Here is a 25,487-nt window from a genome sequence, read left to right on the forward strand (position 1 = left end):
GGATAGAGGGGATAGAGAGAGAGAGGTGATGACAGGTGGGATCCACGTGGGCCCCACCATTTTTTTATTAGTGTGTGTGAAACTGACATGTGGGTCCCATATATTTTATTATTTTTGGATCGAATTGCCACGTAAGCGCCACGTCAATGCCACATCGGATGAAGACCGAGTCAAAATAGCCACGTAAGCGCCACCTCAGCCAAAACCGGGTCAAATACTGCCGAGGGACCTTATTTAAATGGTTTTGTAAGTTGGGGAACCTGTTGTACCCGGTTTTACGATCGAGGGATGAAAATCAGACTGGGCGACAAATAGAGGGACCCAAAGTGAACTTATTCCAAAAGAAAAATAAGATGAATTGTATGATTGCTGTTTTTTCTTTTCAATGACGAATTTGAAATTCCACATGCCATTTGAATTGTTCCCTACCATTTGTGCATTTGCGAGAGAGGAGTATGACAGGTGGGTCCCATATTTTTTATAAATAAAATGCTGACTGGACTACCACGCGTACGCCACGTAGGACAAAACTGCTCTGGATTGAGTCGAGGGGGGGTAATTTGTCTGGTATTGAAAGTTTAAGGGTGAACGATGTCTTTTTTGGGTTTAGGGGGGTAATTCAGTCGATCGCGATAGTTCAGGGGGAGGGGGGTTAATTCGTACTTTTTCTTAACCACTAATCCATTTGAGATGCATTGCTGGAGAAAGGGGCATCGGTCCCGGTTGATAAACTCCTATAGTCCCGGTTATTCGGTCGAGGGGGGTAATTTGTTTGGTATTGAAAGTTTAGGGGCGAACGATGTCTTTTTCGGGTTTAGGGGAATAATTCGGTTGATCGCGGTAGTTCGGGGGGAGGGGGGTTAATTCGTACTTTTTCTTAACTACTAATCCATTTGAGATGCACCGCTGGAGAAAAGGGCATCGGTCCCCGTTGATAACCCCCTATAGTCCCGGTTATGCAACCGGAATCACGAATCCGGGACTAAAGATGCCCCATCTTTAGTCCCGGGTGAAATAACCGGGATTAAAAATTATACCAACCGGGACTAAAGATGGACCCAGGTCAGGTCCGGTTGCTAGTTCTTTTTTCTTTTTTTTCCCATTGTTTTAAACATTGAATATTGATTTCACTCCATCCCCGAATCATCCCCAGATCGTGAAATCCCAAATCGATCATCACAGATCAGAGAACAAAAGGATATCTTCAAATCCTCAAATCGATCGTCTCCAAATACATCACAAATTCTAAAAAAAATACATCACAAGTTCTAAGAAAATCATCACAAATACATCACATATTTACATCACACACAAATCAAATACATCTAAGATCCGAATCATAAATTCTCAAAAAAAAAATCCGCCATCCACCACCCTCCGCTGGCCTCGCTCGATCTGCTCTCGTCGATAGAGGAGGAATAGGAAGGAGAGGATAAGAGAGAGGAGGAATAGGAAGGAGAGGATAAGGATAAAGGAGAGGAATGGGAAGATGAGCAATTTGGGAGGATAAGTCCTAGGGATTATATACTGTGTATGGTTTTTTTACCCACTGGGACTAAAGATTAATTTTCAATCCTAAAAATGCTTGGCCCCCTGACAGTCTCGGTCAGAAATAGGAAGGAGAGTGTAAGAGAGAGGAGGAATAGGATCACCTAGGACTAAAGATCACCTAGGGCCGACAGAGTTTTAAACCGAGATAAAAAAAATCATATTTAGTTCCGGTTTCTATTCAAACCGGGACTATTATGTTTTTTGTCCACCCAACAAAGATGGTTTATCCAGTAGTGATGACTAATAGGGGAATGACTAGAATGGATGCGGAGGGAGAATGATTGTTGCCGAGCAACCAAACAAAGCCTTCTGGATAGAAGCCATGTTGCTGTTGAGTGGATGGGCACATAACCGAGGAATCGGTGCCAGAGAGCCCTTGAGTCCATGTTGTTGTCGAGTGAATGGCACATGAGCCGATGAATCAGTCATAGCCCTTGAGTCGGCTACCCGTGCGATTCCTCTCTTGACTTCGCGTGTGGGTTCTCCTGTGCGAAAAGGCTAATGGTCAGCCCATTTCCTTTTTGGCCCACTCGGTTTTGGCCTTTCCTTTTTTTTACTAGGCCTTGTTTAATTCCAAAATTTTTTTTGTCAAAAACGTCACATCAAATATTTAACACATGTATAGGGCATTAAATGTGGGAAAAAATCAATTGCACAATTCGTATGTAAATTGTGAGATGAATCTTTTAAGCCTAATTACACCATGATTTGACAATGTGATGCTACAGTAAATATTTGCCAAGGACGGATTAATTAGGCTTAATAAATTCGCCTCGCAGTTTACATGTGAAATCTGTAATTTGTTTTGCTATTAGTCCACGTTTAATACTTCAAATATGTGTCCATATACTTCAAAAACTTTACACCCAAAGAACTAAACACACCCTAATCATTTTATAGGCTTATGGTCACTTAGCTTTCTTTATTCGGCAGATCGAGTATAAATTGAGCCTCTTTGTTTTCCTACTAGGCCATTTCTTATCATCCCACACGTATTTTTTGCCTTGTCTATTTTTCTAATTTATTTTAAAAAATTGATTGAAGTTATATGTACATGTTGTACGTACAAAGTTATATATGTATATGTAAAAATATAAAGTTTATATGTATAATTTTTTATTGGGCTAATGTGCTACTGGGCCAGAAATCCTCTTGTTGGCCATTTTAAAAAAAAGAGAAAAGGAGGCGTAGAGCACCGGAAAAGCTAATACGCGCGAGCCGGCGGTGCGCGTTTCGGGCCCAGAAGGCCCAGCGTCGCTGTGCTGGCGCGCGTGCGTCTCCTCCACTTTTTTTTTACCTTTTTTTTTTCCTTTTTTCCCACTTTTTTCGGTTTTTTATCTAGCATGTTTTGAGTTCGAAAGTTTTAAAGTTTTGAGTTGAAAATTTTCAAATCTGAACTTGAAAGTTTTTAAATCCCGACTTGAAAGTTTTCAAATCTCAAGTTGAAAGTTTTCAAATCTCGATGAAAAGTTTCAAAATTTTCAAATCTTAGATTTGAAAGTTTTCAAAATCTCAACTTGAAAGTTTTCAAATCTCGAGTTGAAAGTTTTCAAATCTCAAATTGAAAGTTTTTAAAATTTTCAAATCTGGACTTGAAAGTTTTCGAATCTGAGTAGAAAGTTTTCAAATTTCAAGGTGAAAGTTTTCAAATCTGAGTTGAAAGTTTTTAAAATTTGAAACTTAAATCGAAAGTTTTTAGATCTAACTTAAAAAAAATTTCAATATGTTAGTAAAAAAATCTCTAGAATCTTTCCTAATTACTATCATTAGTGTTAAGTACATTAACTAATATAGTTACTTAAGACTAAATGGAGGGAGGAATACTCGCTGCTGACGCGCACACGCCAACTAGCAACCTCCGTAGATCACACCCGTATTGGTTTTGTCCATGCCTTATTTTTTCGTTTCCAATTGTGCGTCCCTTGTGCGTGATTGACCGTGGATTAGACCACCCCTCTCCTGTGTTGTTCTTGGGCCAAAGCTGGCGTGGCACCCATGTTATCAACCTGGGTCCGGAATGCAAATATGATAAATGTATATGGTGATTAAATAAAACTATAGGGTTACCTTAAATTTATTGTAAAACTTTAGTAACTAATACTAATAAAAGTGATGAGTGAAATTAACTCAATTAAAAAAGCGGCATATGCTCTGTTGCTCACCTTAGCACTGGACACTGGTAGGTGTGAAGCAAACGTCAGTGGTAAAGTTGGTATCAGTTGGACTCCGTTGTTTATACGTCGGTGCTCGTCCTTTTCTGTTCTTCTTCAATCTGATTTGCTTAGGTGTGGAACCAACACCAAACCTTTAAATCTACTGCTCTACTTTTTTTTTAACAACTGTACTATTTGCTGGCATCCGTTAAAAGAGCAAACTGGAATTGTTTACACGTCCCTCTAGTCTCATGGTTCCAGTTCTAGTATACTAGAGAATCTGAACACTACTCCCTCCGTCCAAAAAAAAAAAAAGGCAAACGTTGGGTTTCCGTGTCTAACTTTGACTGTTCGTCTTATATGAAATTTTTTTATAATTCGTATTTTTATTGTTGTTAGATAATAAAACATGATTAATATTTTATGCGTGACTTATCTTTTTAATTTTTTTTATAATTTTTTCAACTAAGACGGACAGTCAAACGTTGAATACGGAAACCAGGGTTTATCTTTTTTTGGGACGGATGGAGTACGTTATAACCCATGTGGTCAATAAAATTGATAATAATCTCAAAGGATATCCAAATCCTATATACTTTCATAGAGTTGAAGAAAAAGTTTATACATGTACCATAACCCCTCAGCGTGATGTCTTCGAATGATCAATCCATAGTCTAATGTGTATAGCCTTTTTTCTATGATTGATCAAGGCCACAAATCTCTTTCATTTGCACCTTATTTCCATCTCTGCCAAACAATATTCCCGTGGCAAATGCCCGGAATTTTATCCAATAATACTATAAAAAGTAAAGAGCACTTGCCACAATTCCACTATCCATATGGCAAATTGTTTGGAGTAGCCGCCTTCGGATGAGATCAAGGATACACTACCTACATTCCCGAACAAAAATAAAAGGAACAATATACTCCATGGTGAACTGCTAGATAGCCACCAGGAATCCACGATGCGACAGCCTATCCATCCATCGCCAACCAAAGCGCCCGATGGAGCATCCTCTCACTCTCCCGATCACGCACCAGAATTTCCACGCGGCTGCAAACATGCAACTCTCCGGACGCGATGCGCCCCATCGCTGTCCACCGCTCGATCTATCAATCTTTCGGCGGCACACGCCGGAAAGGCGAGCTGCCGGCGACGGCCAGGGCCCCCTCGACACGGCCACCACCACAACCGAACACCCTGTTCCGAGCCGGTGAAAAAAAACGCCAAAAAACCCCACGTAGCGCACTAGCGTCTGTAGCTGCGCCACTGCCACCGCCACCGCCACCGCTGGCCAAAGCCAATCCAAGCTTCCCGTTCCGCCCCCGTAAAAAAAGGCGTTCCAAGCGGCGGCGTACTTATCGAAATGGAGCTTGGGCCCCCCTCCTCAACACGGTGCGAATGCCCGCATTAACTAGAGCGCTGCGCTGTGCACTGCTCGCTGCACGGGTGGCACTCGCACGCGAGAAAGCACGCCGCGCATTCGCCTCTCACGGCGAAATGCTGTCGCAGCCCGCCGCGGCGCTGGCTCGCTTGCCCCCCGCGTCGGTGCGCGTCCTCGTCGGGTTCGGGGCGGCGCTGCTCGTCTCGCTCGTCGTCCTCCACCGCCGCCCCGCCGCGAGGGGGGCGGCGGGCGGCGGCGGCCCCGCGGAGTACGACCCGGCCGCGCGGTTCCTGGCCCTGTCCGAGGGGGCGAACGCGACCATCGCCGCCGACCTGCGGGCGCTCACCGCGGGGCCGCACCTCGCGGGGACGGGCGCGGCGGCCGGCGCCGCCGCGCGGGTGCTCTCGGGGTTCCGCGCCGCGGGGCTCCGAACCCTAACGCGGGAGTACACGCCGCTGCTCTCGTACCCGGGGCACGCCTCCCTCGCGCTGCTCCGCGCCGACCGGACCCTCCTCGCGCACCTGTCCCTCGACGAGCCGGCGGACGTCGGGCGCCGCCTCGTGCGGCCGTACCACGCGTACGCCCCGTCCGGCGGGGCCGTCGCGGAGGCGGTGTTCGTCAACCTCGGCCGCGAGGAGGACTACCTCACGCTGGAGCGGCTCGGGGTGAGCGTCCGCGGCCGCGTCGCGGTGGCGATCCGAGGAGGAGGCTACCGCGGCGGGGTGGTGCGCCGCGCCGCGGAAAGGAGCGCCGCTGCCGTTCTCATTGCCGGCCACGCGGACGGCGGGGTCGAGAGGGGCACGGTAATCCTCGGAGGCCCCGGCGACCCGCTCACCCCCGGGTGGGCCGCCACGGCCGGGGCGGAGCGCCTGGATTTCGACCACGAGGATGTTAAGCGGCGGTTTCCGGCCATCCCATCTATGCCGGTGTCGGGCAAGACGGCTTCGGCTATCATACGGACACTAGGTGGCCCGGCTTTGCCGGCGGATTGGCAGACCGGAGTTGGACTCCCGGTGGATGTCGGCGGCGTTGGACCTGGTCCCACTCTGGTCAACTTCACATATCAGGTATAAAATACAAATCGCCTGGAGGATTGTCTATCTATGATTACTCGCTTAGAGACAAGGACGCTGGGTACGTTTGCAGGGAAACAGGAATCAAAGCCATGGACCGCTCCTTTGACCTATCTTGACTGGGTTTTCCAGTGATAGGCTGTTGCCATTTTGTTTTCAACTTAAGAGAGACGTCTGTGCTGAATGGGGAAAGAGTCATCGTAGTAGTCCATGTTGTAAACTGCCGTGTTGAGATTCTGGATAAGCTCCTAAATTGTTTGAGCTGTAAAAGATGTCACTACATTTGCAGTTTGATTAGGAAGCACAGTAACCATTTCCTTGTCCGCTTGACTATTTTGGTTTCAGTGGACAGTGGTCCTAGCACCTGTTGTTTTATTAGCCCTTTTTTATATCTGTGGTAGTGTGTACAAAACTACAAATAGCATTATGCTTGATGTTGAGCGTATTGACCAGCCTTTGCTCCTTTGTAGTGCATATTGGTTAAACTTAGTTAGATTATTATTGTTACAGATTTATACAGAATGAGAAATATTATTGTGGGCATACTGAGCTATGAGCACCAAATCATTGAGCACTTGTGACGTAAGTTTTGCAAGTGGTATGCTTTTATGGCTCCCTTTGTTATGTTGCTGTAGGCCTATTTGTCATTATTCTGTGTTGTTTCTATATGCTGGATCTGTTGTCATGTCTCTCAATTGGATGAGCTATATATATTGGACAAATAAAGCATTGCATAATAGCTGTCCGTGCTTGTCCTCCAGGCAAGTTAGTGTTTCAGGATGCATCTTTTCTTTTGCACAGTTTTGCATATTTGTATAACTGGCAGATGAGACTATGTTTTAGAGTTAAGTACAATCAAGACCATAATGGTTTTCTCTTATATCTTATTTAAGGAGGACAGGAAGATGGGCATGATACAGGATATTTTTGCTATTATTAAAGGGTACGAAGAACCTGATCGTTACGTTATCCTTGGTAACCACCGAGATGCATGGACCTATGGAGCAGTTGACCCTAACAGCGGGACATCTGCGCTTCTTGATATTGCTCGGCGTCTTGGAATAATGCTGCAGTCAGGCTGGACACCACGGAGGACCATCATTCTTTGTAGTTGGGATGCCGAAGAGTTTGGAATGGTGAGTTCATATTAAAGAAAATTGAGAATATGTTGCTGAACACCATGTGAAAAAGGAAACCATGCAGATGCCCCCACACCCTAACATTTTCAAAGTAACATATATGGCATTTGCATTTTATGAAAGGAACCCCACAAAAAAATCATATATAGTTGGCATGTTCGTAGCTATCCTTTTGAATGAACTTTTCTGGTTGATTTGATTCATCTGTCACAGTTCTCAAAGATCTCATTTATTTGTGTCCCGTTTATTTCTTTTCTACATTTTGAAGGTTCTTTTTTCCAGATCGGATCAACTGAATGGGTCGAAGAGAACCTCGAAGATCTGCAATCGAAAGCTGTAGCTTACTTAAATGTTGATTGTGCGGTGCAAGGAATTGGGCTTTTTGCTGGTTCTACCCCCCAGTTGGACAACCTCTTGGTCGATGTTACAAGACAGGTAGAGATTAATGTGTTTCCATTGCATTTTTCTATGAGCTTGGGTTTTCATTTAGAAACCTCAGTCCACTCAGCTATTTATACCAAATTTTAGAATTGTTCTGAAGTGAAGTTATGTTTATTCATTCAGAACTTTTTGCTTCTAGGTAAAAGATCCAGATGTTGAAGGAAAAACAGTCCATGATACATGGAATAAAATGACCGGAGGCATCAATGTAAGATCTCGAAGGTTTAAACATGCTTTTCTATATACATATTGAGATGTACTCAATCCAGGTTGTCACTAGCTGTTCTAAACTGGTTTAAAGTCAAACATCACTTTTATAATAGCCATCTAGTGGTCACACTTTGTACACTACAGGGTTGGTAACTTTGAATTATCTATGCCGACAACTAATCTTCTGCATAGTGAGTTACTGAGTTGGTTGTTCTTTTGTTTTGAGTTTTTAGTAGGGTAAGGTATGCAGTTCTACATTGGGTGCAGTTGCTCCAAGTGCAGGGGGCAGGCCCATATAGATCTCAGTTCCTAGAGTGAGACATCCCCCACACAAGATATACTTACGAGATGTGCTAATCTGGTGTCGTCGAATCTTTGTTGTAGTCGACAGTCTACATGACAACTATACAAAAATGAAAGTGAAAATTACTACTTGCTATGCACTGATCTTATACTTCTGACGTGAGCAATTCCTTCTTTCTTTTTTTCAAATCCTTACAAAACAGGTAATATAAATACATGAAATTGTTATTTAGATAAAGATATATCGATATTGGTTTAGTAGAACGCATCAGTGGCACAAAGAACGAACCAAAAATAATAGTAATAAAAGATAACGATAACTTCATGTTTCATAACTTCACCTTATATAGGCATCTAGCCCTCACCACCTTCATGGGCTAACGCAGGCCCCTGGCTGTGGCCCAGGTGGCCTGGGGCCTGAAAGTGAAAACCTATTCATAGAAACTAGCCAAATACAGGCTGGGCCAACCCGGAATTAAGCCCCTGACCACCTTAAAGCTAGTTGGGGGTGGCACCTCCAAGATAACCCTCTAATTATTAGGACTATCACATAGTATGAATTAACTAATTACTTGGTATCTGGCTGGTTGATCTTTCAAAATTGTTTCGCTGAAATTCTTTGTCAGAATTTTTGAAAAACCTTCTGAATGAAATATGGTCAACAATTTATCCATCAGCAATGATTAGTTGGCATGAACAGCTAATTTTGTAACATCTGGAATGACTCCCACTCATTTTTGTGTCAAGCCCACGTCATAATTACTCCAAGCACTCCAAATGATGGCTTCCATAAATACCATGGAAAGCTCCAAACCTTACAAAATGTCATTTGCTTTCCACGACAATCAGATTTACCATTTAAGGGCGATACCTTTATGTAGAAAAAATTTCCGTTCTGTTGAAGTTGACATGGCTGTACCAGTTGAAGGTGCATGTGAAAGTCAGCTGTATCGGTTGCAGAGAATAATCGCTACTCGGTTGTCTCCATCAAGTTGAGCATGCAAGGTCTGGATCCCACATGCAATCTTAGTGCTAGTCAAAATTCACACTTTCTACATAGAATTGTGGAATAAGATAATAACCAAATTGTGTCGATGGATATTCCAGTTCCAATAAATTAGGCTACAAACTACCTGTACCTGGTTATACATTTTTTGTGTTGCATACTGTTACATATTAAGAATATGCAGTCCGGGTTTATCACTGGACTAACTTTGGTCAAGGAGCATCAAGGTGTGATGCATCACCCAGTTGCTCACTCAACAACTGTCTCAAGTCCCACTGTCCCTTTGAAACTCTTGTTTCCGACCATGCAATTAGATGCCTTGGCCCATTGCTTCTCAAGGCCTCAACCACATACTAAGTGCTATACAACTTGGTCCCTACCATGTTAACCCAGCCAGGACGTCTGAAATAATTGTCCTAACTGGCGCGGGGAAAACCTCACCTATATCAGGCACATGTATGTCCCACTTTCCCATGCCTATTTACCAGCGGGTGCACAAATACAATGTAGATTGATGAGGTACCTATGATGTGTATGATTAAAATCATGTGTATGTGTGAAGTGTAGAACTGTAAATTAGGCAACTAATTTCCACAGCCAGTTCACGTGTCCATGACACTCCATCTGTCTTGTTCCCTGTCTTCAATGAACAAACTGCTTATTGTGGTCCTCCTTGCTGTAGTACCTTCCATCACCTCACTTGTGTGCCTGAAGGGTGAGCTTCTGGCGCAGGAGGCCAAGCATTCTGCCAGACGCCCGAGGAGCCATTCCATCTACTTCACTCTGATTTTGTCTAAACTTTTTTATTGTGCTGTAAATTAATTACTATCGCTTGCTACCGTAAGTGAAAAAAAATTCTGGTTATGATCTTTTGAGCGTCTAACTCATATATATGTTCTGATTATTTACTGACAATGAATTCGCAGATAGAAAGACTTGCCAGAACTGATTCTGACTTTGCTCCATTTCTACATCATGCTGGGATCCCCTGTATGGATTTATACTATGGAAAAGGTATTTTAAGCATGCAATCACGTCTTTCTGTTTATTATTGTTAAATTAACTTATAACTTTCCTTTTCCTTCTCCAATATAGCATGTAATATACGGAGAAAAAGACTTGCTTTTTTTGCTCAAAAAATAAACTGTTTTTTTCTCAAAAGAGAGAACAGTATATGTTTTCTAAGCAGAGGACATTAATGCAACCCCATTTTTTAGGATCGTTACTGCTTGCTCATTTTTTAAAATATTTTGTTGAGCTATGTGATTTAATTTTGTACATCTCTCAATCGTTTCCTGGTTCCAAGATAAAGTTAGAAGAGACAAAATATTTCCCCATCACCCCACTTTCTAGAGAGAATGCAGGACATCATCTAACTGGTCTAATACGCAGAATTTCCTGGATATCATACGGCTCTTGACTCGTATCATTGGATGGAAAAGCATGGTGATCCACTGTTTCTTCGTCACGTGGCTAGTAAGTAGCAGTAATGATCTTTTAAAATGATTCTGAAAGGGAGAAAATGTGCAATACCTTACAAACTACAATTTTGCTTGTTCAAATTACTGTTAACTTGAATGCACTGGTACAAGACCAGTCAATTATTATAAAAATTCTATGGACTATCCCATATAGAACTAGACATAAGGTCGCAGCTGAGTTTGGTATTTTTGTGCTTTAAAATATGTTGTACACATCTCTTATAATACTCATCATGCTCATTTACTTTGGCTCAACAGTTGTGGAGATTTGGGGACTACTGGCCCTTCGATTAGCAGATGACCCTGTGCTGCCTTTTGATTATCAAACATACGCTTCCCAGTTGCAGGTACATCGATTCTTTCAGAATTAGCACAAGCATTTAACATTTTCATATGATTGGCATTTATCATCCTGAAGGACTGTACGTGTATGTTTATGTAGCATATTCAATTTTTGCTTATGCAATGGGAGCTTGACCCAAAAACAGGGTTTTGCTCAAAACAACATTGTAATTGACAATTTTGAATGCACATATGCTCAATCTAGTTGAACTGAACTTTAGAACACAAATATAAGTCACGCATGATGACCAACTTCATGGGTTCATAGATCATATTAGAGTAGGGGTATATTTCCTTTTCCCACAGCATCATGGTCTCATCTTCTGATGTACATTTTGAACTTGCAATGTCGCAGGAGCATGCAAATGCATTCTCTAGTATGATGGAAAATAGCAAATGGGTTCATTTGCTGAATAGATCCATTGAAGATCTTTCTGATGCAGGCTTAGAATTTCTGAAAGAGGCAAAGGTATGTTCAAGAATCTTTTTTTCTTTTGCTTTATATTCTGTTTTGTCTTTCTGTTTCCATGTAATTAGGTAGTCTGTAGTCCATTATAGTTGCGGTTGGCTGAAGATATTTTCTTCTTTAGCTCTTTCACTCTGCACACTGCATATCACTTCTGTATGTACAACCAGTTTGAAACGGCAGTATGTATATTTGGATATCCAATTTTATTTAGACATTTGCCTTTTGCAGTTTTGCTGCACATACAGGCAATAACTTTAATTTCTTAGAACTTAGTAATCCTTTTGGTGCCTGACATCACATTATTGATGCTTTCTCTTAAAAATTATTATATCAGTACAGTTATTTTTCCATTCCCATGATGGATGCCATTTATTTTGCCACTTGGATCTCATGTTTTAAATATTTTGTACCAATCTATATTGCCGATGATAACCTTATTTTCTTTTGTTGATTTGGAACATTCTAGAAATTACAGGACCAAAATATATCCGATGGGTACTCTCTGATGAGGCGGCGATTGTTGAACGACCGTCTTCTACTTGCTGAAAGAAGCTTTCTGCAAGCTGATGGACTTCAGGGAAGAGGATGGTTCAAGCATCTGGTGAGCCTTAAGTGGGTCAGCCATGAACCCACTTATAGGTCAAAATAAGCAGGTCTGCGGCTTATTTTGGCCTATAAGTGGGTTTCGCGGGTTAGCCACTTACACTCTTAAGCCTCCCGCTATTCATAAGTCATAAGTCATAACCAAATTTAGAAAAAAAAAATGTTGTGCGTGACCACGCTTTTATATTTCTTGCTAGATGTACTCGCCTCCGGAGGACTACGAAAGCAAGCTCTCGTTTTTCCCTGGGGTGGCGGACGCCATCTCCCGGTCGAGCAATCGAAGCGCGAAAGAACAGCAGGCGGCGGTGCGGCATGAGGTGCGGAAAATCTCTAGGGCAATCCAAAGAGCAGCTGATGTTCTTAGAGGCGAATTCAGTAATAGGAACGAATCTTTATACTCTAGCCTTTCTGTGGCTCCATAAAAACTGTGTATAAATAAAATCGATTGGGGTTTGAGAAATGAAATCTTGTTCCTGTGCGAAGGTGGTTTTATATTGCGTTTCTTGACACTACTCTTTTTAGAGGGCATTATGCTTAATTAAAACAAGAAGCCAGGATTGCAATCTGAACAGCAACAACAGAAATTAGGAAGTCTGATGGAAGTCTAAGCTAAGTTTGAAGAAACTAGGATCGCAGCTATTATTTGCACCGGCAAACCAACTATTCCTAGCACCTCAATTTAGTCTTTGTTTTTTCATAACAGAAAAGAAAAGGAGACCAATAGCACTTTGGAAAACCAGTGCATGTTAAACCGCCCACCAACTACCAGGGTTTTTAAACCGCCGAGCCCGGAGTTAACCGCGTAGTAAGGCAAACCCTGCCAACCACACCTCAAACCCCCCTTAAAAAAAACCTAGAGCTCATATTAGCTAGTACTCCCTCCATCCTAAAATATTTGACGCCGTTGACTTTTTAAAAAATGTTTGATCGTTCGTCTTATTAAAAAATTAATTAATTATTAATTCTTTTCCTATCATTTGATTTATTGTTAAATATACTTTTATGTATACATATAGTTTTACATATTTCACAAAAGTTTTTGAATAAGACAAACGGTCAAACATGTTTAAAAAAATCAACGGCGTCAAACATTTAGTGAAAGAGGGAGGGAGTACTTTACTGTACACCACGTTCATATTGCTGTGAGCTCAAATTAAATGGAATAAATATAATAACGAAAATCCTACCAGCTACCCACAAACGGTAGCCGGCAGGAACAGCCCAAACCTGCCTGAAATGGAACCGCGAAAAAAACGGAAACGTGGGTAGCGCGCGCGCGCGCTCGCGCTCGCGCATCTGCTCATGCCGTTGCTTAGTATTCTTTCTCGTGCAATTATTCAACTAATCACAAATAATTATAGCGTTAATTTTTTCCCATGCAAAATACTCCAACTAGCCGTTGCCACACTTCCATGTAGAGACGAATCCACCGTCTCCTCTCCTCTCGTACGCACATACATAGAGCCGGCCATGGATTTGCCAAATCCCAATCTCCCCATGCAAAATCTTGCCAAGATCCACGAGATCCTGAACCAAATCTCCATCTCCCCTCCGTGAGATCTCCCGGTAGATCATGTCCCCCGGTGAGGAGGACGTGGAAGCCAGCAGCGACAGCGGCGGCTCCGCGACAAGGCGTTGCGCCGCGTGCAAGTTCCTGCGCAGGCGGTGCTCCCGCGACTGCGTCCTCGCGCCCCACTTCCCGGCTTCCGATCCCCACAGATACGCCTGCGTTCAGCGTGTCTTCGGCGCCGGCAACACCGCCAGAATGCTCCAGGTGATCACTGATCACTACTACTAGTAGCTAGCTATACCACACATACTACCACACTCATATTTCTAAACGGAAATTACACGAGCTGGTATGTTTTTTCTTTTTTTTGAGCGTGGTATGTTTTTTCACTAAAATAATTTTACCATTATTAATAAAAAAAATACCAATGTAAATCTAGCAGTATTTCGAGGTATCAAAATTTCTCTTTTCACTATCACTTGGTAGTGTGCGTGCGTTGGTTTACGTCTTCTATGCAATTGAAAAAAAAACATATGGGGCTATATTGGTGTCACTAGCTCACTCACTGTACACCTTATTCAGTTAGAAGTTGGCACGTGATCGAAGTTGTTACTTGTTAGTGATAAAATTGTTGATGTGTAGTGTAATTGGGGAAAGTGAATTCATCCCTCGAGAGGATATCCCGTCGTTTCACATATGTCACATAAATAGTTATTAAAAAATATGAAAAAAATTTAGTAACATAGATTAATGTGAAATATATCACTCCACAAACATACAAGTTTAAATTCAACTTTTACAAGTTGTAACAAAAACAACAAATATAGTTGTAAATGTGCGATAACTATTTTCAATTTAATTTGTTATTTTTGTTGCAACTTATAGAAATTGAATTTGGTTTTGCATATTTGTGGAGTGATATATTTTATATTAATCTATATTGTCAATTTTTTTTTAAATTATTTAATAACTATTTAGATGACATGCAAACATGTCCTCTCGAGAGATGAAAATCCACGTCCTAATAATTGGGCTGCAAATTGGAACAGAGCTATACTCCATATGTTAATTTCGCAGTGATGCGCGTCTCAATTCTATCGTTGTATTGCGTGCAGCAACTGCCGGTGCAGGAGCGCGGGCGGGCGGCGGACTCGATGGCGGCGGAGGCGTACCGGCGGGTGCAGGACCCGGTGTACGGCTGCGCCGGCGTCATCAACCGCCTCCAGGACCAGATCCGCGCCGCCCAGTGCGAGCTCGCTTGGACCCACGCGCAGATCGCCATGCACAGCGCCGCCGCCGCCCACGCGCGTACGACCCTTCCGCCGGGGCAGCGAGACGGCGGCGGCGGCGGCGCACCGTCGACGCAGCAGGCTACGACGTCTGCCGCGTGGCAGCTGGAAGACTTCGCATCTGAATTCTCGTTTCCTTGATTGGCTTCACAACACGTCGACTGATGAGCGATGAGACAGAAATCTGTAACATCTTCATGTAATAAAACTGCATTTCATTCTCAGATTCAGAGTGGCCTGAAATTTGGCGCCGCGGTGGAGAACGCTGCACACGCCATCTCGTCCGTTGGATGAAAAATCAACGGCTCTAATTAACCTATTTTAACAAACGGCACGTCAAGCGCCCGATAATATCTAGGTTCGGTCCGACCCAACAACGACCGATCCCATCTAAAAAAGAATGGCATTATTTTTCCTTTTTATCGGCATTTTGGAAAAAAATAAACTCCCTTTCATTTGGATAGCCATGAGACAAGATAGAACATTACCATCAATATGATTTTATTTTTCCAAAAAAAAAAAACACTTTTCTTCTGTACATATATACCACATCAACACAAATCCAGGCACAGATTATTGTTGGTGTTTATACAAAGCTACGCCAAAGAACCCACTATCTCTAGGCTTTGGCAGCAAAGCTCTCGAGATCTCTCTCCACGACGTCGAGGCCGCAGAGCTCCTTGACGATCGGCATCGTCGCCGGCACGTCCATCTGGAACGTCAGCGACGAGCCGCCGGCGCCGGCGAACTCCTTCCTGGCCGCCCTGATCGCCTCCCTCATCGCGCAGTGCACCGACGACGCCAGCAGCAGCGGCGGCTCACCGGACGCTGCCACGATGGATCACAAAACAGTTTCAGATTTCGATTTCCTTCACGATTTCAGTGCTCAAAGGAAGAAGACGATGATTTCACCTTTGGAGGAGAGGACGCGCTTGTGATCGCGGGCGCTGTTGATGAGCTCGACGTTGAACTGCTTGGGGATGGTGTCCACGGTGGGGATCTTGTACGTCCACGTGCCGTCGTTGATGACCAGCCCATCGGAGTTGGTCGTGTACTCCTCGTTCGTGAAGAAGCCGATCCCTTGCACGAATGCGCCTTCCACCTGATCACAAAAAACAACGATTGCACATTCAGATCACATATAATTTACATCTCATTCTTGCAATGATTTTGCAACGCGCAGAATTGCAGATGCAACTGATATTTTGAAGGTAATTTAGTAGATTGACTGACCTGGCCCAAGTCCACAGCAGGATTCAGGCTCTGCCCACAGTCGTACACGAGGTCGCTCCTCAGGATGGTGGTTTCTCCCGTCAGCACATCGACTTCCACCTGGAGTGTTCATGTGCAGATTTTGGATGGACAATGCATTAGCTTTGAGAAGGAGATCAAGCTCAGCAAATTGGCTCGGCAAATGCATTTTCAGAGCTTCTGTTGTAATTTGTATCTGGGTATCTTTAGTGTGTACCTCACTAATTGCAGCTCCATAGTTCAAGTAGCTAGTGAACGTGGGGTCAGGCGTCCAGTACGCGTGCTCTGTCAGCTTCACGCTCGCCATGCTTGCCTGAAAGCGAGAACGAGCAAATGCCATCACAAATTTGTAAATTTACAATGCTGTCAGACACAATGATCTTTCAGAAAACAATATTTTCTTTACTGATGCTTGCAGTTTACTGAAAAAGTTATTAGTTTTTTTAAGGACGAGAAAACTCAAACAAGAATTTACAAGGATGCTATATTGCTATCCTCACCTGGGCAATCAAGGATTTCCATGGTAGCGTGCCAGCCTTCTCCTTGATGGGCTTCAACCTCTCCACGAGGGCGGCGCACGACTTCCGAACAGCCTCGCAGCTAGTCTCGGAGGTCGTGCTCCCGCCGGTGAAGCCTCCCTGGATCATGCTCAGGGTGTCGGCCTGGATGACACGGACCTTGTCGAGGAGGCCCTCGCCGCCATCATCGCAGAGCTGGCCCAGCGCGAACGCTGTCATCTGCTTCACTTTCGTCCACAGCCCCTGCCCGATCTCGACGCCGCCGACCTCGACGGCGATGGAGCCGTCGTTCATGATGGACACCTTCCCCGGAGATGGCCGGAGCCTCACGTCGTAGGTGATCGGCACGCAAGAAATGCCCCGCTTCTTCCACCTGCTGCCGGCGTTGAAATGCTCGACCACGGCGGCCCTCTGCTGGTACTCCGGCGACGACGCCAGCTTGTCGAAGATGGTGACGAGGCTGTACGTCGAAGGATCACCGGCGCTATTCCCGTAAAACACCTTGAGGCTCTCGAAGTCATGGAGGTTCTTCCTCCTGATGGCGTTCGTGTCCACTGAGAGAGTAGACGCGATGTGTTCGACGATGGCCTCGGCGATGAACGAGCCCTGCGCGTCGCCGGGAGCCCGCATCGCCGACTTCGACGAGACGTTCGTCTTGCAGAGCTTGATGTCGAAGGAGAGAGCCCCCCAGTTGTACTTCTTCAGAGCCCCGACAATGGCGACTGGCAACGCCGGGCTGCAGTCCGGCGATATTCCGCAGTTGATTCTGAGATCAACGTGCAGACCCGTGATCTTGCCGTCGGACTTGAAACCGACGGAGTACTTTACCTTCATCGGATGCCGCCCTCCCGCCATGATCATGTCTGTCTTGCGATCGAGGTACATTCGAACCGGACGCCGCAGCTTGAATGCGGCGACAGCACAAGCAGTTGCAACCTGTCAAACAACAGGTACTTCTGGTCATATCTAGATCTTTCTGCATTCCAAACAAATTCTAAGTTCATGCTAATGACGCTATCAAAACAGACATTTAAACCGTCGATAGTTGGTTCACATTTTAAAATAGCCCACAACAATGAAATATGTATTAAGTTCTCACAATATTTTTAGTTATGAAATACTATTGTACTACTATTATAATTGTTAAACAAAAGCATATGCATTGTAGTACGAATAACTACAGAGTTAGACGAGAAATTCCACCAGTTCAAGAATATAATTGTTCTGCAAATGCAAATCATCATAGTCAGATGCTCACATGTATTGCTTTCATTGCCTTTCCACCAAAACCTCCTCCAACTCTTCTCGTGATGATACGGACGTTGTGATATGGAATGCCAAGGCACCTCGCAACAGTATTTTGAGTAATCTCAGGTAGTTGCGCCGACACATAGAGGGTTATACAGTTATCTTCATCAGGGATAGCTAAGGCCGTCTGTGTCTCCATGTAGAAATAGTATTGGGATTCAAGTTTCACCTGTAACAAAAAAATAGAAATTGGGTGTAAGTATTTCTCCTAAAATTGTTAGGAACTCTCAACTATAATAATCTTGGTTGCTCCTTTCATTCTTAGCACCTGCTGCTCAATAGATAGTGTGCATCAAAATTGTTCTACTATTATACTAGCATATTAAGTCATGCGTTCACACAATTATAACCTCTCTGTCTATTTTTAAAAGTGTTAAGTACATACCTCCCCATCTATGATCTTGTGATCAGCTTCAGACATGGCTTGGTTGAACTCACCAATTGGCGTAGGAGCTAAAAATGGGGGAACTTGGAAGTAGCTGTTATGCTGGACAGCGTCTTCTACTGTCAGAATTGGTGGCTGAAGATTTTCAGTACTATATTCGATCACAGATTGCTTCGCCGCCATATAGGCATACTTTTGAGTTTCAGCAATCTGAATGACAACAAGGCAATATGACATGGTAAGCTCGAATTTATTCACAAAATTTCTGAATATTCAGACATGTTACCAGTTCTGCCTCATTTGAATGAAAGTTGGTTTAGATGTAAGTACCACAACACCAATATTCTGTCCAGCAAATTCAGAAACAGGATCAACGAAAAGCGCTTCATCTCCTAGCATTGGGGAGCATGATCCAATATTTTTTCCATTGGTAGGAATGTCCTTTAAAGTGATAACTGTGATGACCTTCTGTGAAGCCAAAGATGATCTGAAGTTTACACCTTTTATGTGAGCGTGAGGGTGTGTGCTGTAGATAAATGCCCCATAGAGGCAATCCTTTGGAGCAGAGATGTCATCGACATACACTGCCTCCCCTGCATAACAAGTTCAGATGTTCAGGCTATGAAAGTCCAATTAAAAGTAAAACATGTGAGCTCGGATTGAGAATAGGAATTTAGGATAAGAGAATATGTACCAGAAGCTTGGAGCTCAGCTCCCGTTTTCTCGATCGGTTTTCCAATAGGTCTGTATTCATCAGAGAAAACCATCTCTTGCCTTGATTTTATTGGCAAATAAGAGCTGTCAACATTTGAGTGCTTCTCTGGCGAGGAATCAACAATACCATTTGCGGTTCCATTAGTAAATGAACCATTGGGAACATTAGCATTTTCAGGCTCATCCAAGCCATTAGTAAGGGAAGACAGGAATTTGAACAGATAACTGACGGCCAAGCTGACTCTGTATTCAGGATGTGTTGTGCCTTCAGCTGGTGAAACAACACCTTTCAGAAGACGAACTGCTTCAAGTATCACTGGTGCACTAACCAATTTTCCCTTCAAGAACTTCTCAACCTCCCTAGCTCTGATGGCGTGCTTGGCCCCAAAGGGGCCGAATGCCAAGCAAACATCCTCAATGAGATGGCTCCCTGATGATCCATCCACTGAACTTCTTGCCAAGAATGCAGAATTAACATATGACACAGCATTGCCAAGTGGACGAGGAGCCGCACGAAACGTCTGAAAGGTGATGCCATCATCTGAACCCCAATCCGGGATAGAGATGCTGACCAGCAATGTCCTGGAATCACATGGAGGCTGCTTCAAGAACTCCTCCAGAGTGATGCACATCCTCTTGGCGGCCACCTGGATGGTGACAGTTGATCCTGCAGCGAGAAGAACAGTTGCGATGTCCGACGAGAAAGACAACCTCTGCGCCATGATGATGTTGCCTCCAATGGTCGCCGTGTTCCGGACGAACGGCGAGGCCACTTTGCTCAGGTGATCAGCGATCTTTCTAAACACCGCGCCTCCATCCGACAGTATGTCGATGGCTTGGGAGATAGACACGACAGCTCCGATCTCTACGCCCTTGCTGCTTCTATTGATGGCTGAGAGTTCCGGAATCTGCGAGATGTTGATGTACTTGTCATGGAGGTCTTGATCCTTGTACACTCCGGAGCCGGTGTTCGATGCCACAATCTTCACAGACCTTTCATCGAACAGGTTAGAGTCAAACAACCTGTGGAACTCCTCGACGCTCTTGGGGTGGAACCAGCCGTCGCCGGTGACCACCACCGCCGAAGTGTCACCATTCGCTTGACCCATGGACGACCTTATCTCCGACTTGAGGAACTCCGGGAACGTACAGACGGCGGCGCCACCGGAGTATGCAGGCAGCTTGTTGATGTCAGCGTGCTCGTCGTCGACGCCTTTCTTCCAGAAGGCGTTGAGGCCAAGATCCTCGAGGTCGACGTCCGCGGCGAAGCTCTTGCAGGCGTCGACGATGGGCCTGTAGCCAGTGCAGCGGCACAGGTTGCCGGAGACGGCCTTCTCTGCCTCGGCGGCGGTGATCTTGGAGAACCCCGTCGGCGGCGCGGGGCGACCGGATGCCTTGTCAGCCTTGGCGAGCGCGGAGTAGATGGACATGCACATGCCCGGCGTGCAGAAGCCGCACTGTGAGGCGTGGAAGCCGGAGAGCCGCCGCTGCACAGCGTGGAAGCCATCCCTGGAGTTGCCGATGCCCTCGCTGGTGGTGACCGCGCAGTGGTGCAGGCTGCCGAGCAGCGTCAGGCAGGAGCTCGCCGAGAACTCGGTCACCTCGTCGGCGACGGCGTCGTACTTGGACACGACGACCACGCATGCGCCACATCCACCTGAAAAAAAAAAGAAGAAATCCTTAGTAATTTATCCGTACTGTCAAATTGATAATTACCCCCTCACTGTTACTCTATTAGTATTAAACTAAAAAAATACCCTTGCGTTGCATCGGGTGAAGTTTATTTTAATCTTATTATTGTTGTACGGTTTAGTTAAGATGTAATTTACTGCGAGAGTTCGCTTGGATATATATATTTTTAGAAAATCATGGCCTGGAGTTAGGAGTCCAATCACCTCAAGTTAGCATGTAAGTTTTTTTAAATAAATTTCTTATATGATTTCTTCTGTATTACCAAAAGTGAACGATCTTAAAAACCGACTCAAATATGGATATGTATTTTTTTCAAAAGCAAAATAACTTAAAAACCGACTCATACACAGATGACATACCAAAATACCGGTAAAAACATTTTCAATTTTTATAAAAGTAGAGAAGAGAAGACATATAGATTAAAACCAAAACATAAAATTAAAACCGACTCAAATACGGATGACGGACCACGGAAACATCTTCAGTTTTTATAATAGTAGAGATTTATATTTTAGAACTTTAAATAAATACTACAGATTAAGTATATCATAAAAAATAAGGTATGTAGATCTCTTTTCTTTATTCACTCATATATATTTCTACTATTATAAAAATTGAAGATGATTTTGCCGGTACTTGTAGGTTATCTGTGTTTGAGTCGGTTTTTAAGTTTTGTTCGCATTTGGAAATACATATCCGTGTTTGACTCCGTTTTTAAGTTAGTCCACTTTTGAAAATCAAAAGGAGTCGTATAGAAATCTCTTTAAAATACACTCGCATGCCTTGAGACAATCAGACTCCTAACTGCAGCTCCTGATTTTCTAAGAAAATATATATTCAAGCGAATTTCCACAGTGAATTTAACTTTAACTAAACCTATAACAATAATAAAATTAAAATAGTTTTCACCCGTTGCAACGCACAGTCATTTTTCTAGTACTCATATATATGTATGTAAAAATTGCCTGGGTATGAAACCAATTAGAAGGAGGGGCAGCTTTATGGTATAAATAAAACATATTTATTGATAATAATATTTTTTTAGGATTTGTTAAAAAAAATAGAGCACCTAAACATTCAACTTAAAAGGAAAATCACCTTATTTTTAATTTGCACTTAATTTGTTAGATATTTGTTTTAAACAAATTAAGTTAACCTCCTTTTAAGATAATGAAAAATGTTATAATTAATTTTTTGTGGGTATGAAGAAAATATCGTATAGTTTAAAGCTAACAAACAACCTGGAAAATTTATACAAACAATTGTGATGAAGAAAATTTATGGAGAAATAATTATTTTGATGCACGGTATGTAGGTGTTATATCCGGTTGATATTCTGCCGTTATGTCTCCTAGACACAATATTCCATACATGCTACCTGATAGCTATACATCCTAGTTGTTCTAGTAGTTGCGTATATACTTGCTACCTGATAGTGATACCAATAGAAAAAAAACAAAAGAAAAACAAAAAGAAGTGCAATTTGCATGCGGAAAACCTGGATAATTCGTTTTCTAGCTCCTCCGCTCCAACAACTGCAAATAATACGATAATCCAGTAAGCTACTGGGCACCTTCTTCTTGGTTTGTTGTGAATTCGTTGCTACGATATTCTGCATGATATGTGCTTGCGTACGGTTAATTTCCTCTTCCCGGAGGACATGTACAGCGATCAGGTGAGCTAAACAGTGCTAAAAAAAGTACTAATTATTGCCACATCCGGGAAACACCAATAAAAACAGTAGAACTACTTAATTACATGGAGATTTTACCTGGCGAGAAAAACTACACGCAGACTTAATCAAGTGACCGTCAAAAAAAAACAGACTAGAAACTGGACAGACTAACAAAGGAAGAATGAGGCTTAGTTTAGTTTCAAATTTTTTTTCTTAAAAAACATCCCATCAAATCTTTGGACAGGTACATGAAATATTAAATATAGATTAAAAAAACTAATTAAATGGTTAGGGAGAAAATCGCGAGACGAATCGTTTGTGCCTAATTAGTACATGATTAGCCATAAGTGTTACAATAACTCACGTGCTAATGACAGTTAATTAGCTCAAAAGATCCGTCTCGCGGTTTCCAAACGAATTATGAAAAATTAGTTTTTTCATTCATATCCGAAAACCCCTTCCGATATATCAGATGTGACACGAGGAAAAAATTTCTTTTCGCGAAATAAACATGCCGACGAACACCAAATCTCATGGAATTAATGGATGGACCAGTATAGCTCAAGATTCCGACGAGCAAGCAGAAGAAGAGATCGAAGCAAACAGCCGTAATTAAGATCGAGAAGGAGAGAGATGGTAGTTCTCACCTTCGCCGCAGCCGAGCTTGGGGCCCCTGACGGGGGTCCGCGTGCGGAGGAACTCGAGCAGCGTCGTCGACGGGTCGACCCCCACCGCCTCGTACCTCTCCCCGTTCACCGCCACCACCACCGCCCTCGCCGCCGCCGCCGCCTCTGACCCCATCTCGATCAACCGACCTCTACCTCCTCCTGTGGCCACAGCCCGCGCGCGCGGGTGCAGGACAGGAGACGCGCTAGACGGCGAGAGAACCTGAATCTTGATATAAGATCCTATGTGAAAAATAAAAAAAAGAGCTGAAAAATCTATTGTAAGTAAAATAGCAAAACCGCTATAACAATGTAACCTTCTTAAAAAGTTAATTTTGACGCGTCAATAATTAAAAAGTATGCTAGGACTTTTTTTTTCTTGTGAAGGTATGGCTAACATTTTTTAATTTAAATATTAACAGAAAAACTATGAAACATGCACTACTAGAAAAAGCATTTTTCCCAACGTAAGGGTCTTATTTTCGCAGGCGGACATGACGTTTAGAGCCAAATGACCGGCTACAAAAATATAAGTCAGGGTGAAATTTGATGTCCGCAAGCGGACCACTTAAGCGGCGCCTGCGAAAATCAGGCGGACCACTTAAGCAACGCCTGCGAAAATTAGCGTGATATATATACATGGCAGATGGCCCGAATTTTTTTCTAAGTCCTTTCCTCTCCCCCTCACTCTCCTCTCCTCTCCCCTCCCCTCCCCTTCACCTCTCCTCTCTCCTCATTCTCCCCACCGGCAGAAGGGGCGGACGGCGCGGGGCGGCCGGCGGGGAAGACGGCGTGGGGCGGCGGCTCCCCTCCCTCCCTTCCTCCCCTCCAGATCTGGCCGGAGGGGGTAGGGGGGAGGCCGGCGGCCGGCGGCCGGGCGCGGGGCGGTGGCGACGTGTGCTCCTGGCGACGGCGGCGGAGGGCGGCAGCGGCGAGGAGGGTCGAGACGGCGCGGCTCCCGGTCCCTCCCTCCCAGATCTGGCCGGAGGGGGCAGGGGGAGAACGGTGGCCGGCGGCTCCCAGCCCCTCCCTCCCAGATCTGGCCGGAGGGGGGCGGGAGGAGCACGGCGGCGGGCGGTGGCGGCGAGGCGGTGTGGCCACGGCGGCGAGGGGGGTTGAGGCGGCGGAGGCGGCGCGGACGACGGCGGGCCGCGGCCGTGCGGCAGCGCCGAACGACGGCGCGGCGCGGACATGCAGCGGCGGACGACGGCGTGGCGCGGACATGCAGCGGCGGCGATGGACGACGGCTGGGCGGTGGCGGACGACTAGGCGGCGGCCGTGATTTTTTTGAATGTCTTTATTTGCTTTCTTTGCTACAATTGACTCGGTGATTCTGGACGAATTGAATGGATTGGATGGGGATGGTGATTTTGGATGAATTGAATGGATTGGATGGGAAATGGATTGGGAACGGGAAGCTACCGCCGTCCGGTGGTGGCTGCCCATTTTTTTTTTAGCGCTCGAAGCTATTTTCGCAGTCGGACGTGTTGCCCGCCTGCGAAAATCAACTATTTTCACAGGTGTTGAGGTGCAGGCGGATGGCTTGTCCGCCTGCGAAAATATGATTTGGCCGCTTGCGAAAAGCCTTTTTCTAGTAGCGAGGATACCGTGGCAACAAGATAAATTATGAGTTAATCGTTATTTTCCATGATTTAGATATGTTCTGAGCGGATGTGACGACGGGCCAGACATGATGTGAGGAGGCTGAGCGTGACTAAGCTGGTCAGAGGCTAGAGTAGCACATACGCTTAGGGCCTGTTTAGTTCGCGAAAAGAAAATTTTGGGTGTTATATCGGACGCTTGATCGGATGTGGAAAGAGGTTTTTGGACACGAATGAAAAAACTAATTTCATGACTCGCCTGGAAACCGTGAAACGAATCTTTTGAGCCTAATTAATTCGTCATTAGTACATGTGGGTTATTGTAGCACTTATGGCTAATCATGGACTAATTAGGCTCAAAAGATTCATCTCGTGATTTCCCCTCTAACTGTGCAATTAGTTTTTTTAATTTATCTATATTTAATACTCCATGTATCCAAATATTCGATATGATGTTTTTAAAAATAAAAATGGGAACTAAACAAGGCATTACTTACCTTCGGGTCTCTGTATGCTATCGTACTAGTTAGTTCAACTGTATACTAAACTTTTCTGCTAAAGTATTATTATTTTTTTTCCAGTATGTCTTAAATGTCTTTTTATGCTCTAGAGTTAAGTCCTCTTTCTTTTTTCTTTTTTTTATGCCCGCTATATCTCGCTTCAGTCCGACCCAACACCGACCGATCCCATCTAAAAAAGAATGGCATTTTTTTTGTTCCTTTT

At 44.2% G+C, this 25,487-nt stretch overlaps 3 protein-coding genes across 7 annotated transcripts; 2 read left to right on the forward strand and 1 right to left on the reverse strand.

The window, feature by feature from the left end:
- Nucleotides 1–4,877: 4,877 nt before the first annotated feature.
- On the forward strand, nt 4,878–12,648 carry LOC4334380 (probable glutamate carboxypeptidase PLA3). Of its 4 annotated transcripts, none has more exons than NM_001402289.1 (10): nt 4,878–6,156; nt 7,056–7,298; nt 7,515–7,736; nt 7,882–7,950; nt 10,188–10,275; nt 10,654–10,737; nt 11,001–11,089; nt 11,440–11,553; nt 12,020–12,154; nt 12,354–12,638. In NM_001402289.1, exons 1-10 carry the CDS (start codon nt 5,107–5,109, stop codon nt 12,576–12,578), a joined length of 2,319 nt encoding a protein of 772 aa, NP_001389218.1. In that variant the 5' UTR covers nt 4,878–5,106; the 3' UTR covers nt 12,579–12,638. The 4 variants fall into 4 exon arrangements, with proteins under 4 accessions (NP_001389218.1, NP_001389220.1, NP_001389219.1 ...); NM_001402291.1 differs by having other exon boundaries at nt 7,584–7,736; NM_001402290.1 differs by having other exon boundaries at nt 4,884–6,156; nt 12,020–12,244; nt 12,354–12,648.
- A 1,081-nt stretch (nt 12,649–13,729) lies between these two features.
- Nucleotides 13,730–15,096, forward strand: LOC112938269 (LOB domain-containing protein 24-like). The gene is made up of 2 exons (XM_026023997.2): nt 13,730–13,930; nt 14,782–15,096. The coding sequence occupies exons 1-2, from the start codon at nt 13,730–13,732 to the stop codon at nt 15,094–15,096; spliced, it is 516 nt and encodes a 171-aa protein (XP_025879782.2).
- A 338-nt stretch (nt 15,097–15,434) lies between these two features.
- On the reverse strand, nt 15,435–23,368 carry LOC4334381 (probable aldehyde oxidase 3). Of its 2 annotated transcripts, none has more exons than XM_066308185.1 (10): nt 22,322–22,430; nt 19,112–20,788; nt 18,748–19,010; nt 18,418–18,627; nt 17,983–18,201; nt 16,707–17,660; nt 16,424–16,519; nt 16,189–16,287; nt 15,868–16,057; nt 15,435–15,783 (listed from the first exon to the last, which is right to left on the reverse strand). In XM_066308185.1, the coding sequence occupies exons 2-10, from the start codon at nt 20,565–20,567 to the stop codon at nt 15,575–15,577; spliced, it is 3,696 nt and encodes a 1,231-aa protein (XP_066164282.1). In that variant the 5' UTR covers nt 20,568–20,788; nt 22,322–22,430; the 3' UTR covers nt 15,435–15,574. The 2 variants fall into 2 exon arrangements, with proteins under 2 accessions (XP_066164282.1, NP_001405682.1); NM_001418753.1 differs by lacking the exon at nt 22,322–22,430 and adding an exon at nt 23,146–23,368 and having other exon boundaries at nt 15,443–15,783.
- Between the last annotated feature and the right edge of the window lie 2,119 nt (nt 23,369–25,487).

This window comes from Oryza sativa, chromosome 3 (assembly GCF_034140825.1).
Source record: "Oryza sativa Japonica Group chromosome 3, ASM3414082v1".
NCBI classification, from domain to species: Eukaryota; Viridiplantae; Streptophyta; class Magnoliopsida; order Poales; family Poaceae; genus Oryza; species Oryza sativa.

Bases quoted from the DNA above. Each gene is read 5' to 3' on its own strand.
- LOC4334381 (NM_001418753.1), bottom strand. From the start codon at position 23,299: ATGGGGTCAGAGGCGGCGGCGGCGGCGAGGGCGGTGGTGGTGGCGGTG. The intron at 19,011-19,111 runs GTACATATTCTC...CTTGTTATGCAG, and splicing joins AGCTGAGCTCCAAGCTTCTG to GGGAGGCAGTGTATGTCGAT. The intron at 16,520-16,706 runs GTGAGGATAGCA...TCTCGCTTTCAG, and splicing joins GGAAATCCTTGATTGCCCAG to GCAAGCATGGCGAGCGTGAA.
- LOC4334380 (NM_001402289.1), top strand. From the start codon at position 5,107: ATGCCCGCATTAACTAGAGCGCTGCGCTGTGCACTGCTCGCTGCACGG. The intron at 7,951-10,187 runs GTAAGATCTCGA...ATGAATTCGCAG, and splicing joins AAATGACCGGAGGCATCAAT to ATAGAAAGACTTGCCAGAAC. The intron at 11,090-11,439 runs GTACATCGATTC...GCAATGTCGCAG, and splicing joins CATACGCTTCCCAGTTGCAG to GAGCATGCAAATGCATTCTC.
- LOC112938269 (XM_026023997.2), top strand. From the start codon at position 13,730: ATGTCCCCCGGTGAGGAGGACGTGGAAGCCAGCAGCGACAGCGGCGGC. The intron at 13,931-14,781 runs GTGATCACTGAT...TATTGCGTGCAG, and splicing joins ACACCGCCAGAATGCTCCAG to CAACTGCCGGTGCAGGAGCG.